Here is a 14710-nt window from a genome sequence, read left to right on the forward strand (position 1 = left end):
GTTGTTCCTACAGTGTAATATCTGACTGGTCTGGACTCTGATTTTCAGTATGAAACTTTAACATTGAGTTCTTCATTTTCTGCATGTAGTCTTCACCAACCTTTACTGGAGACAAACATTTAGGCCATTTAATCAAATCAGTGATCAACAGTGTGAGTAATCTTATTCTTCTCAGACTTCTTTGCCATATTTCCATTGTACCTTGTGATCAATGATGTTGACAATGGAATAGTTGGTCATTTTGTTTTTTTTCACATTGTCAAACCAGTTACGACTCTTTCTCTTCAGCTGAAGGAGCCAAATAGAGGAAGGAGCAGAGTCAGTCAGTCTCTCGCCTGTTGTCCTGCACACAATAAAGAGTCAATGTCATTATTGGGTAAACTGATTAAAAGACACATAGTTGTCTTTCTCAAAATCTTGAAAAAGCTGTATTATCTCTGTGCAACAAGAATTTGAAGAAGTTGTAAAAAGAGTAGTTGGCCTTGTGGGATATTCTCAGTTACTTTCTTGCTGAAGGACAGTTGACGATTGATTATATTTGATTATTTTGAGAAAAAAAAAAGATGCTTCTGTCCTGGTACAGTGTACAGTATGTACAAAACCTGTATGTTTGCACTCTAAAGTCTGACATGATAAAAGCTGTTGGATGTTATGCTGCCAAACTCACCTCCAGCCATCTATATAGAACATCTGTTATAGGAACAAACAGAGCATTAGGTTAACTCACTTGAGAACTGTGTACCAAGGTTTTATGTCACAGCTCTGTTTATTTTGTCTTTCTGTCCCCTCGTACTGACACTTTCCATCGAGCTATATGGACGTCCTTAGGCATTTGTCCTTGTCTCTGTCACCACTCTGACTCCCACATCAGTTAATGTTAAACACTTTATTCAAACAGTCTGGCGACAGAGAGTTAACAACTTTTTTTTTTCATTTCAGTCCATTATTAGCAGAGATTCAACAATTCAATTAACCCAACAAACCCTATCCTCCTGCACAATTAATTAAAAGAAAAGAAGGAAAATATGAGTGGACTGTTTTTTGTTTTCAGTCTTAATTTAGAGAGACAAACTAATGACAAGTATAGCATAGAACACATAGAATCAAAAATGTTTAAAGTAAATCATCAGGGGCTTTGGCATTCAATAAACTTGAATAATCACTGATGAGACAATATCTGATCTTTTCTATTTCATCACCTGGGTCTATCAGTGAAAGGATTTTATTTTGAACAGTTGCATCAGGCCTTTATATTTCAGTACGAAACTTCAGTGTGGGATTCTTCATCTTTTTCTTGTAGTCTTCATCAAACTCTTCATTCTGGGCCACAGTGAAATGGTTCTTCCAGTCACCAACCTTCCCTGAAGAAGCACAGAGAGCCAGTCAGATTGGAGTCTTTTTTTTTTACATTAAACTGGAGCATTGGTTTTGTTTAACCTGTCACATTGTATTGTATATCAATATTCACTGTACCTTTTCTTATGAAGGAAGCAACTTTGAGATCCATTCCTTCATATATCGAATAGTTGACCAACTTGTCTTTTTTCATACTATCAAAGTGCACTCTGTCTAAAAGTCGTTCCTTCTCCTCAGCTGAACGAGACAAACCAAGAAAGCAGCAGAGTTTGTCTAGTTCCCGTCCAGGATCCTGGAAACACAATGGTCAGGTTGTGGTCAGACTTTACTACCAGCAAGAGAAGAGACTTCACAATCACACAAACACATGCACTGAAGACAACAACAAACAACATTACCTCAACAAGATCTTCGAAGAACATGTAATGGAGGTTTGAATAAGTCTGTTTCTTCTCCCACCAGCTGTTCACATGCTCATACCAGGATCCATATCCCACTGGAGCAACACAATGATAAACTGAAGTGAGGAGAGTGACATAATCTGTGCATCTCATTCAGACACCTTTATTATTGTGAACAGGCTCAATTTCAGTCAGTGCTAGTGTTCAAGTGCTCGTTGGTCACAGGAACATGTCTAATGAAACCAAGATTTGGATTTTAACTTGGTTATTGTGTATCCTTTACATACTCTGTCCCGCCATGAATGACTGGATGTAGCTGTTCCAGTCTCCAGGCTCTGGGGCGACCTTGCTCATCCGCTGGAAGTGGTAAAAAGACACCACGCTGTCCTTTGCATTGCGGGCCAAATAGACAATCTACACAACAAGAAAACATGCATTACTTGAAAATCACGACTGAAATACAGTATCTTCAGTATCATTCTAAAGTCTCTTTATGTTGTTTATGCAGAGAGTTCCTCTGGAGGGGTGGCAGGAGGCCAGCATTACAGGTATTGCCCCTCTGGAGATAGAGTTGGAGGCTGTGGTCACAGCAGGAGTTTGTGCGACTGGTGCTGGGAAGAAGGACAAGGAGGCAATTGGACCATTGACAGAAGATAAGGAGCAGGAAGCAGCCAAGAGAAACCATATAATATTGGCTGAGACACTGACATGACTCCTCTGTTGTAGGCCTGGAACTTGGGCTGAGGCTCATTGGGGAGTCAGAGACTCTGTGACCATTGTTTCTTTCTAGAGGCTCCAACCAGTGAGTTCAAAAAGACAGGAAAGGAGACAGACAACTCAGCGTAATCCAAGTCTGAATATGACAGGGGTTTGGCCAATTTGCAAAGAGGCCTGGGGACTTCCAGTTCATTGGGAAATAGGATGGTATAGCAGGCTGAGGGCTTGCTGACTGGGAGGATTGGGGCTCAACTGAACAGGTGGTTGAGGTGACAAAATCAAGAACAACAGGGCTTGGCTGGAGCATGCACTTCTAAATGTGCACTCAGTGACATAATTAAACACATTAAATTTAATAAAAAAAATAGGAACACAGTCCAAAAGAATCCATTCAAGGTAAACATTTGTTTATGTGTACACTTTTTGTGTTTTAACACAAAAAGATTATTTGGTTATTTATGACTGTAAATCAGTAAAGCAGATTCTCACAGATTGCATTATGTTGAATTGATTGTTGATTGCAGTGTGTTCATCAAATAGAAAAAAAAGAAAAAGAAAAGATACTGTACCCTGCAGTTTTGCTCCCAAAAAGATTTTGGCACCAATTGGATTGGAAGATGAGTCTTCATGAGTCGAGGAGATGTGAGTTGATTGTCCACTAGGTCTGTTCCCTTGTCAATGGTTGAAGATCCTGCACATTACGAGAATATGAATGCTTCAACGTGATCAGTACAACACAGTTCAACTTTGCCTTCGTTTTTTCTTTTTTTTTTTTTCTTTTACAGAACTTTTTAAAAATTCATTAGATTTTTTTCCTACATCAAGATAATTGAGTATGGGTTTGCTGAATGTGATTCACCTGGCTTCAGAAAAGGGAAGGCACCTTCCAATAGAGGCACTCTTACATAAACAGGAAGAGATTTCTGACACTCTGGAGATGTCTGATCAAAATGCAGCAGGTCAAGGATGTAGGAGAGCCAGGTGTTTCCTCAAAAAAATGACAGAGCAAAAGAACTGAAATAATATAAACTCTTTACCACCATCACCATTCTATTCAACAGTGAAGCAAAACACACAGCGTTTATGTTTACAGACTCACCTGCTTTGGGATATGTTGAGAGAAGTATATCGTCTGGCCTGGCCTGGAAGTTTTGAACATTCTCCCAGTTGTCTGTGAAGTAGTGAATCATCGGAACTCCATGGAAATCAAATAGTTCTGGCCGAGGAGGGAAATCCATCTTACAATGAAAAAAAGGAAAGAAAGTAAGTTTGTGTAATCAATCAGTACATTACATAGATGACTTCGAAAACAGTCTGAATACATACCTCAACATACCTTTCTGAACGTCCTCTCTTATGAGCATCTGTCAGGGCAGTGTTATGTTCAATTTATAGCTCTCCTTCTTATCGGCCTGCATTCACGTTTGGTACATCCTATTATGCTAAATGAGTCACGTGCTATTGAGACAACAAAGTGATGCCAATCTGTAATTGATAAAAGATGAGTATGATAATTGCAGCTTTTGTATTTGAATAACTGTGAGCACTGAAGAGCTGTGGGCATGAACCTGTATGAAGATGATTCAATACAGATGATACAGTAGAAGTGTGAAGATCATGTGTCAAAGGTAAACAAGCTTTATGACTAAAGGCTATTTCATGATGGGTGAATTTATATGACATTTTGAGAATAAAGAAGCATTGTCTGCGGGGAAACCGCCTGCACTGACTCATCATGATCTTTATCCTTACCTGACGCGTCTGACATCTAAACTTCAATAAAACCTTAATGTGGAGTTCCTCATTTTCTGCCTGTAGTCTTCATCAAACTGTTTGTTCTGCATGACAATGATGTGGTTCTTTCAGTCACCAACCTTCCCTGGAGACAATCATTTAGGCCATTTATTCAAATCACTGATCAACAGTGTGAGTAATTTCATTATTCCCGGACTCTTTTCCCATATTTCCATTGTGCCTTGTGATCCATAATGTTGACAGTGTTATAGGTGGTCATTTTGTTTGTTGTTATTTCACATTGTCAAACCAGTTATAACTCTCTCTTTCTCCTCAGCTGAAGGAGACAAACCAAGGAAGTAAAAAAAGTCAGTCAATCTCTTACCCAGTGTTCTGCACACAATGAAGAGTCTCACTTTCAGTCTTAGATACATCTAAAGACACATCAGGGCCGGCCCTATTACAACTGAATGAACACACACACACACACACACACACACACACACACACACACACACACACACACACACACACGTTTATGTGTTAAATTAATTGAATTGAACCCTTGTTGGAACTTTCTGATCATGTGCCCAACCTGCACCCCACCCAACCGCACTCAACCTGCATCCCAGTGGTTGTGACCCTAAAGGTAAGGTTGGAGATCCTATTCTAGAGCATTTTTTACAAAATTGTTTGAAATCCTCTTCATACTCTGATTGCAACCAATTAATTAAATCCTTCCTCACAAAAATGAAAAAAAGTCATGATGTGTTTTCTTTCACGTGATTGAGCCATGAGAAAAAGCTGCCGGAAAATTAGCAATGCTGCACAGTGACACGCAACAGTATCGTAGAAAGCTGCGTCGCTCACATCAGGATTACAATGGGTCACACTGCGTGGGCGATACCTTCACGGCTTCACCTTGATGTGAAACCAATGCTGAATAAGCATTGCATGTTCCTGCGCTCTGGAGGTGTCGCTTCGGAGAGAAGTCTGAGGAATGGGGCTTGGACTTTTGACTTGTGTATTTTTAAAATATGGCCTGCTAGAACCCCTTTTTTCAGGATCTCCAACCCTATCTTTAAACAACCTTATTGAGCATTTATGTCAGGAACCAGCCCAGAGACACATCTCAAAATCTTGAAAAAGCTGTATTACCTCTGTGCAACATAGATTTCTAGGTTGTTAAAAGATTAGTTTGGACTTGTGGGATATTCTCAGTTACCCCTTGCTGAATGACAGTTGGGGACTGATTATATTTGATTATTTTTGAACATTTAATTTGTGACACTTCTGTCTTGGTACATAGGCTACTAGAAAACCTCCAAGAACTGTGTACCAAAGGTAACATGTTCTCACGGTTGTTTCAGTTCTGTTTATTTTGTCATTCTGTCAATTACACCTGGCACTGTCACTCTCCCTCCAGCTATGTGGACATCCTTAAGCATTTCTCCCTTATGTGAAAAGTATGCTGTGGTCACAATGAACTGTCTTTAGTGTCATTATTATTAAGAATTTTCAGAAGTGTAATGGAAGATAATAGTATGGTGGACCTAGGGAGCCTTGGGGTACCAATCCCAGCCTAGTATGTTGCGAGAATGAGAGTGAGAGCAAGTGAGAGAGAATGAAGAAGACTTTTTTTTTTTATTGTGCCAGGCCCCAGTCTCCCTTGGACAGCCACACATAGTGAAGCCTTGGTCTCGGCCAGGCACATTTGTTATTTCACAGAAATGACAGAGTAATGTTATCAATTCACCCTTTGTCAAGTCTCGCCCTCCACAGTTAGCCTACTGTTGCTAGGTTGAACTAACGTCTGGAGAGGTGGGACTATTTTTTTTCACAGTGGGGCTATTTTTGGGGCTCTGCCGTTTCCAACATGGCGGCCGGGTCACAAACAATCTCATTTTACAGTTAAACAACACACTAAAGTATGTTTCTGAAAACATTTGAGGCGGGAAATGTGTAGTGCAGTAACAGAATCTTGATTCATATTTGATCAACACTGCCTAGTTTGATAGTTTGAACGAAGTTTCTGAGCCGGCCGCATTGCGTTGGACGGACGTCATTTGCATAAAGTTCAATCTATCAAACTTTATGCAAATTCACATACGGCGACGGGGCCGTCAACTCGACGTGCTGTGTCCATCACGCACCGCGCGGCCGGAGCTCCTGCTCTACATAGACAATGAATGGGATCCGTTGACTTGACGTACGTTGCCGGAGTTGGTGTGTCTGTACGCACGATCTGATATCACCAAGTAATTAACAGCCCAGGATCAATGTCCAAGTTGTTCGTCCAGGAGCACTGTTATAACCAACCAATCAGGGGTCATTTGTGCGTTGTGATGTCATAGACAGTGCGACGTGAAAAATTCAATGTGCGTTAGCCTGCCTCCTTTTTTGTAGCCTGCCTTCATTTGAGCATTTCCAAATTCGACTTTTGATTGTTTTTAAAACATTTGTGAGAAAAAAGGCTTGATGAGCACGTAGGCTTATGTTTTCGCACAGTTTTTAATAAGGTAGCTAATTTGCTAACAACTAGCAACTAGCCAATTGTTAGCCTAAGTAATACTTTTGCTTGGTTTTAAAACATTTGCGATAAAAAAAAGTCTTAATAAGCAGGTAGGTGAATGTTTTCAGTGTTGGATAAGGTAGCTAGTTTGCTAACAACTAGCAACTAGCCGATTGTTAGCCTAACTGTTAAAACTAGCCAGAACAGTGAACAGTGGGTGAACTGTGCAGTTATTACCTTGGGAAATATTCAGAATTACTGTCAGATAATGCATTTTGCCTTGATAATGAGTAGTTACTTTTGTGGGGCAGAGTGGTGAAGCAGCAGAGTTCATAATATTTCTGAACAGGATGCGTTGTACGTAGCTTTGTAAACTGTTAGCAGGGAAACAGGCTAATGTAAATAATAGCTGTTACTAGGTAATTCATCAATAGCTAACTGTAGCTTAGGCTAATCACCTCAATTTTGACAGAGAATGATGGCAACAGGCTAATCTAGGCCAGGCCAATAACCCCACACATTTTGCTTATCTGTGCTATCAACATTTTAATCCAGGAGCAATATAGTATCACATTTATCCAGGACCACTGTTCATCACCAGTCCAGGACAGTCAGTCTCACTTTCCACTCATTGTTAATCCAGGACTGATACAGCATCACATTCATCCTGGACTGTTGTTACAAGATCTTTAGTCATCACCTTGACGTGGACTGTTCTTCATCAGTCCAGGACAATCACAGTCTCACCCTCCTCTCATTAAGTTTCAATCATATAGGCCTACAGCATGACATTCATCCTGGACTGTTGTTACTTACCTTTCGTCAGAGTCTATGGTGTCAGTGTTCATCCAACAGCAATAGTATCACATTTATCCAGGACCACTGTTCATCACCAGTCCAGGACAGTCAGTCTCACTTTCCACTCTTTCCACTCTTTCCACTGGAAGTTGCAATAAATACAATGCAATATAAACTATCCCTTTGTGTTGTGTCTCTCCTTGGTCTGTTAAGATAACCAAGACTTTTATGAGTCTTGAGGCATTGGCAGCCTTAATATCTCATTTGTAAATGCTCTACAAGGCACAGATAGTGCCCACTTTAGATGAGCTCACACAAAATACTTAATTAACAAGTAGTAAGTGCTTTGTAACTGCCTGAATTCATGAATTCCTGCATTAATAACTGTTTATAAGTCATCCATTGGAAATGAAATTTGTGAGTTTTTATAAAACATTTACTAACACTCACTAACCATTCATACTGGACGTGTAAGAGCAGCTTGGGAATGCTGAATCCATCATTTATAGATAAGCTTATTAAAGCAGAAGTAAGTGATATTTTTGTGTTAATATAAGTCTTAAATAGTTATATCTTCCAACAGCAATCACTTACATAGAGTGTTTGGACCGAAACACAGGTCTGTCAGTCACTCTGCTCTGCTCTGAGCCGAAGAGAAAACATTTATCGTATCCTACAGTTTTTATCCAATGAGGAGAGAGAACGGCATGCAGGGCTGTGTGTGCAGCCAAGGAACGCCGTGAATGTGGCGACGTAGGGACGAGGACTGTTATGGTGCGTTCAAGGCAACTCGTAACTCGTGTTTTACCGACCTGTGAAGTGGTACCAGTTCGATCTGGTACGAGTTCACGGGTCAGAAGTTACGAGTGGCCGTTATAGTGACTTTCACAGGTAAAACAGGTCGGAAAAAAACGAGTGGGTTGCCTGGAACGCTACAAAGTCGTAAGTTGTGACTTGAAGCTGTAATTTTCGATTTCAAAAGCCTGCCTGGAACGCAGCATTAGCGAAAACGACCGAATCGCTTACTTCTACTTTAATGAGAGGAGGGTGATGAGAGTCCACGTCAAGGTGATGACTGTCCGGGACTAAAGATCTTGCTACAACAGTCCAGGATGAATGTGATGAGTGGAAAGTGAGACTGACTGTCCTGGACTGGTGATGAACAGTGGTCCTGGATAAATGTGATACTATATTGTTCCTGGATTAAAATGTTGATAGCACAGATAAGCAAAATGTGTGGGGTTATCGGCCTGGCCTAGATTAGCCTGTTGCCATCATTCTCTGTCAAAATTGAGGTGATTAGCCTAAGCTACAGTTAGCTATTGATGAATTACCTAGTAACAGCTATTATTTACATTAGCCTGTTTCCCTGCTAACAGTTTACAAAGCTACGTACAACGCATCCTGTTCAGAAATATTATGAACTCTGCTGCTTCACCACTCTGCCCCACAAAAGTAACTACTCATTATCAAGGCAAAATGCATTATCTGACAGTAATTCTGAATATTTCCCAAGGTAATAACTGCACAGTTCACCCACTGTTCACTGTCCTGGCTAGTTTTAACAGTTAGGCTAACAATCGGCTAGTTGCTAGTTGTTAGCAAACTAGCTACCTTATCCAACACTGAAAACATTCACCTACCTGCTTATTAAGACTTTTTTTTATCGCAAATGTTTTAAAACCAAGCAAAAGTATTACTTAGGCTAACAATTGGCTAGTTGCTAGTTGTTAGCAAATTAGCTACCTTATTAAAAACTGTGCGAAAACATAAGCCTACGTGCTCATCAAGCCTTTTTTCTCACAAATGTTTTAAAAACAATCAAAAGTCGAATTTGGAAATGCTCAAATGAAGGCAGGCTACAAAAAAGGAGGCAGGCTAACGCACATTGAATTTTTCACGTCGCACTGTCTATGACATCACAACGCACAAATGACCCCTGATTGGTTGGTTATAACAGTGCTCCTGGACGAACAACTTGGACATTGATCCTGGGCTGTTAATTACTTGGTGATATCAGATCGTGCGTGTCTGTACCATTAAGGGGGTTGTCGTCCCTCCGCTTCGCGTCGGGCCGAACAACGCCCCTTAGCCGTGGTATAATGAGCATATACCACCATAGATATACGTAGATGCCGCATTCGGGCTTGTCAGGAATGTCTCACGGCCGCCATTTTGAGGAGTAGTTCCTCCTGCTCCTGACAAGCAGTCAACAGTCAGACCGTCAAACCGGGTTTGACAGCTGTGAATCTGGCAAAATGCCAAACTTTTGTGCCGCGTACGGATGTTCCCATGAAAGAAACGCCAAAACGAAGAGACATGGAATAACTTTTCTCAAGTAATAAGTTGTTTTATATTATATGAACTTGTTGAATTTGATGTAGGTAAGTTATCTGACATAAATGACACTAACATAAGGTATCATAGGGTGGGATATGTGTTACATTTAGTGCATATACCGGTAGTTAATATATTAATAGTTTGTTATTTTGTTGCCTGTATGTGTAGGCTATAGGCTTATCAGCTGTTTCCCCCGGCTGTGGTAGTTGTAAGTTTGTGGTTGCCATGGTGATGAGGCCTGCGAGTGAGTGTAAACCACTGTAGGCTACCTATATAATTGTGCTAGGCCATATTAAAGTAACATTGCGGAGTTTTCCGGCCTTAAAATAATGTTTCCAGACTCATTGCAATGGTAGAAAAATGGTTAATAGGATGAATGGTGCTGCCGCTGCAGCCTGAGCGGGGTCGCGTCGGCTGAAACTGCACTATGTAACTTCCCTGCACGGGTACGAAACACCAGGCTTTGATATTCAATACACTTGCATAAAAAAACCATTGGACATAGTATTTGTCACTTTCTTTCTTTATTATTTCATCACCTAGGCCTATCAATGATAGGATTTTATTTTGTACAGTTGCACCGGGCCTTTAGATTTCAGTACGAAACTTCAGTATGGGATGCTTCATCTTTTTCTTGTAGTCATCATCAAACTCTTCGCTCTGGGCCACAGTGAAATGGTTCTTCCAGTCACCAACCTTCCCTGAAAAAGCACAGAGAGTCAGTCAGGTTGGAGTCTTTACATTAAACTGGAGCATTGGTTTTGTTTTACCTGTCATATGTATTGTATATATCAATTTCCACTGTAACTTTTCTTATGAAGGAAGAAACCTTGAAATCCATTGCTGGAAATGTTGAATGGTTGACCAACTTGTCTTTTTTCATATTATCAAAGTGCACTCTGTCTAAAAGTCGTTCCTTCTCCTCAGCTGTAGGAGACAAACCAAGGAAGCAGCAGAGTAGTTCCCGTGAAGGATCCTGGAAACACAATGGTCAGGCTGTGGTCAGACTTAACTACCAGCAAAAGCAGAGACATCTGAATCACACAAACACATGCACTGAAAACCCACATAAGCAAACAACATTACCTCAACAAGATCTTCGAAGAACATGTAATGGAGGTTTGGATAAGTCTGTTTCTTCTCCCACCAGCCGTTCACATGGTCATACCAGGATCCAAACACCACTGGAGAAAAACAAAAATAAACTAAGTTGAGGAGCATGAGTGAAATCTGTGCATGTACAAACACCTTTATGATTGTGAACAGGCTTATGTTCAGTCAGTACTGGTGTTCAAATGCTCATCACAGGAACATGTTATGTGAAACTTCAAATTTAGATTTTAACTCGATTATTATTGTTCCAGTACTCTTTCCTTCCATGAATCTCTGGAGGTAACTGCTCCAATGTCCAGGCTCTGGGTGGACCATGGTCATCCGCTCAAAGTGAAAGAAAGACACCACGCTGTCCTTTCCATTGCGGGCCACATAAACAATCTACACAACAAGAAAAATAAACAAAATTTTAGAGCATGGGTGAAATATAGTATGTACAGTACCCGTCTAAACTCACTGTTTATTTTTCTATGTAGAGTGTCCATATAGGATGGCAGGACACTAGAACCACAGGTATTGCCCCTCAGGAGACAGAGTAGGAGGCTGTGGTCACAGCAGGAGTTGGTCAGACTGGTGCCGGAAAGAATGACAAGGAGGCAGAATAGAAACCAGGGGCCGAGGTGGTGCATCACATATGATCTGTACATTGATCGAATGAAAATGCTTCCTGTTAACACAAACTCATCCTGTGATGGCGCTTTTATAGCAACGTGTGTGCAGTCGATAGCTCGGATTACATTAGGAAAACCCGCTCTCGCTCCTGTTGCACAGTTCCAAGAGGATTGCCCTCGGAAACCAAAAGCAGCTGCGCCATTTGCAATATTTTCCAGTTAAGATAAAGCTGCCATTGTTGTTGAGCCTAACCTTAAAGGGATAGTTCAACATTTTGGCAAATTGGCCCATTGCCATAATCGCTATAGTCATAGCAGTAGGTTCATTACCTTTAATTGTAGGTGTAAGCTATTTTCAGTACGGCGGAGCGCAGCAGCAGGCTGCTCAGAGCTACGCTATGGAGGCTAACGGAATTTCTTGGTTTCCCTCATCAAACTCATCAAATTCAACATCCCAAAACTCCACAGCGCTTTTGTAGACAAGTTGTGACCTGCACAACCACCACGCTATGAGATAATGACGGAACGATACGAAATGGAGCCGTTTTCGAGGTAAATACAGGGTAAATACGGAGACTGCTTGCTGAAAAACTGTCCCTGAACGCAACGCGCATCAGCGGTTTTGTATGAATTTACCTCGAAAACGGCTCTGTTTCGTATCGTTCCGTCATTATCTCATAGCGTGGTGGTTGTGCAGGTCACAACTTGTCTACAAAAGCGCTGTAGAGTTTTGGGATGTTGAATTTGATGAGTTTAATGAGGGAAACCAAGAAATTCCGTTAGCCTCCATAGCGTAGCTCTGAGCAGCCTGCTGCTGCGCTCCGCCGTACTGAAAATAGCTTACACCTACAATTAAAGGTAATGAACCTACTGCTATGACTATAGCGATTATGGCAATGGGCCAATTTGCCAAAATGTTGAACTATCCCTTTAAGGGCTTAGGCTCATTGTTTCTTTTAGGGGTTCCAACCCTACCTCCCAGTAAAAGCTGGGTGAGTTCAAGAAGGCAAGGAAGGAGACAGAAAACTCAGGGTAATCCAGGTCTGAATATGTCTAATGTCCAATGTGCAAAGAAGCCTGAGGACTTTGTGTTGACTGGAAAACTGGATGACAGCTAGCAGGCTGAAGGCTAGCTGACTGGGAGGATTGGGATTCCACTGAACCTGTGGTTGAGGTGGAGTAGGAGGGTGCCACTTCCAAAAACGTAGTAGCACGTTGTACCTATTTAGACACATTAAACTGGACAAAGAGAATATTCCAGTCCAAAAGACAGGGCCCCATTAGGGTAAAATTTTGTTATAATGTATAAAATCTGTGTTTAACACCATCAGAAATGGTTTTGATTATCAACTAAGTTAAAACTGTTGATAGAGCAGAATGCCACAGATTGCATTATGTTGTATTGATTATTAATTGCAGTACATTCATATCATCAAATATCTCAAGTTTCTTTTGATCTTGAGACAATGGAAATAACAAAAAGCTACTGTACCCTGTAGTTTTGCTCCCAAAAAGATTTTGGCACAAATTGGATTGGAAGATGAGTCTTAATGAGTTTGTGTATGGTTGGAGATCCTGCACATTATCAGAAAAGTTTACATGTGTGTGAATGCTCAAACGTGATCAATACGACACATTCATTTTTTTCATATTAGTTGAACTTGATATGGATTTGCTCAATGTGACTTAACCAGGCTGCAGAGAAGGGAGGTTGACCTCCAATATAGGCACTTTTTTTCCAACACTCTGGAGATGTTTGATCAAAATACAGCAGGTCAAGGATGTAGGAGACCCAGGTGTTTCCTCAAAGAATGACAGCGCAAAATAAACGAGTTAATGAAAACCCTTCAACATTGTCATCAATCGATTCAACAGTGTGAAGCAAAACAGTTTTTAGTTTTAGTTTATTAATTCATTTGGTCGATTAAAAAAAAAATAGACTGACAAAATGCATAGATTGGTCAGTAATACGTGCAACCAAAAGGTGTAGGCTGAAGCAATAACATATAGAGGGTATGCATTTATGTCACATTGTCCTAGGACACGCCCCTTTCGTTCAGACTGAGTGGCAAAACAAACCTCCCTCAACGTGGTAAAGGAGCGGTGGACACAGTGAAACCGGGTAAAACATGTGGTATCAAAACAAATTGAGGTCAGAAGGACTTGATCCACCAGCACCTCAAAACCATCTGGTCCACGGAAAAACACGTTGCCAGAAATCATTGAATCATTTCAAAATTAAATCGATCAGCCATTTCTAAAGCTAACCACTGGTGTCTGCTCTCCTCCTTATATCTACATATAGTCACATTGTTTACGCTGTGTGCTTTAATCAATCCTGTAACACACACTCTGTTTATGTTCTACAGACTCACCTGCTTTGGGATATGTTGCGATAAGTATATCGTCTGGCCTGGCCTGGAAGTTTTGAACATTCTCCCAGTTGTCTGTGAAGTAGTGAGTCATTGAGACTCCATGGAAATCAAAAAGTTCTGGCCGAGGAGGGAAATCCATCTTTTAAAGAAGATTCAAAGCACTGAGTGAGCAATCAGTACATTATATAGATGACTTAAAAAAAAAAAAACTACATACTGGTACGTACCTTTCTGAACGTCCTTGCTTATGAGCATCAGTCAGGGCAATGTCAGGTTTAATCTCCTCTTTCTTGTCTGCCTGCATTCACATTTGGTACATCTTATTATGCTAAACGAGTCACATGCTGTGTCCATTGTTGATTTGCAGAGTTCAATGTTTAAAGAAGCCTCCCGGGAAGCCACTGAAGACTAGCTAGTTAGCCGCCATCATGTGGTGCCACTCCACAGTGCTCTACTGTAACCTTGCACTTTGCACAACAGCTTGTGCAACCTATATAACCTATCCTGTTTTGCTCTCCAATTTTTTTTTTTTGATTGCCACTTATTCTCTTTTGCTCTCAAATCTCTTTTTGGTTGCAAATCTACACTATTTGATTGAATAATAAAGAGACAAATGTCTCTCCATACTTTCTCATATAAATACTCAGTGCCCCCAAAATGCATTGTCCCTTTGGCATTGTGTAAGCACTGCAAGTCAAAATGTTTAGTGTTTGTTTTATTACTATGGCGGCAGAGGACCATTGAAATATCCCT

The 14710-nt window shown here is 40.7% G+C and overlaps 1 protein-coding gene and 3 long non-coding RNA genes across 5 annotated transcripts; all 4 read right to left on the reverse strand.

Moving 5' to 3' along the window:
• Positions 1-1160: 1160 nt before the first annotated feature.
• LOC146984865 (cytosolic sulfotransferase 1-like) lies at positions 1161-3739 on the reverse strand. Its single transcript, XM_085782395.1, has 7 exons — positions 3574-3739; positions 3334-3462; positions 3044-3165; positions 2045-2171; positions 1755-1852; positions 1474-1648; positions 1161-1361 (listed from the first exon to the last, which is right to left on the reverse strand). The coding sequence occupies exons 1-7, from the start codon at positions 3710-3712 to the stop codon at positions 1249-1251; spliced, it is 903 nt and encodes a 300-aa protein (XP_085638521.1). The 5' UTR covers positions 3713-3739; the 3' UTR covers positions 1161-1248.
• Positions 3740-10363: 6624 nt separating this feature from the next.
• On the reverse strand, positions 10364-10811 carry LOC146984866 (uncharacterized). The gene is made up of 2 exons (XR_015036182.1): positions 10661-10811; positions 10364-10554 (listed from the first exon to the last, which is right to left on the reverse strand). It is a non-coding gene; the product is annotated as an uncharacterized LOC146984866 (long non-coding RNA).
• A 137-nt stretch (positions 10812-10948) lies between these two features.
• LOC146984867 (uncharacterized) lies at positions 10949-13138 on the reverse strand. Of its 2 annotated transcripts, none has more exons than XR_015036180.1 (3): positions 13075-13138; positions 11226-11352; positions 10949-11042 (listed from the first exon to the last, which is right to left on the reverse strand). It is a non-coding gene; the product is annotated as an uncharacterized LOC146984867 (long non-coding RNA). The 2 variants fall into 2 exon arrangements; XR_015036181.1 differs by lacking the exon at positions 13075-13138 and adding an exon at positions 11429-11579.
• A 138-nt stretch (positions 13139-13276) lies between these two features.
• LOC146984868 (uncharacterized) lies at positions 13277-14373 on the reverse strand. Its single transcript, XR_015036179.1, has 3 exons — positions 14185-14373; positions 13958-14096; positions 13277-13385 (listed from the first exon to the last, which is right to left on the reverse strand). It is a non-coding gene; the product is annotated as an uncharacterized LOC146984868 (long non-coding RNA).
• Positions 14374-14710: the final 337 nt, after the last annotated feature.

This window comes from Trachurus japonicus, chromosome 7 (assembly GCF_045865225.1).
Source record: "Trachurus japonicus isolate A0001 chromosome 7, Traja_1.0".
Lineage (NCBI taxonomy): Eukaryota > Metazoa > Chordata > Actinopteri > Carangiformes > Carangidae > Trachurus > Trachurus japonicus.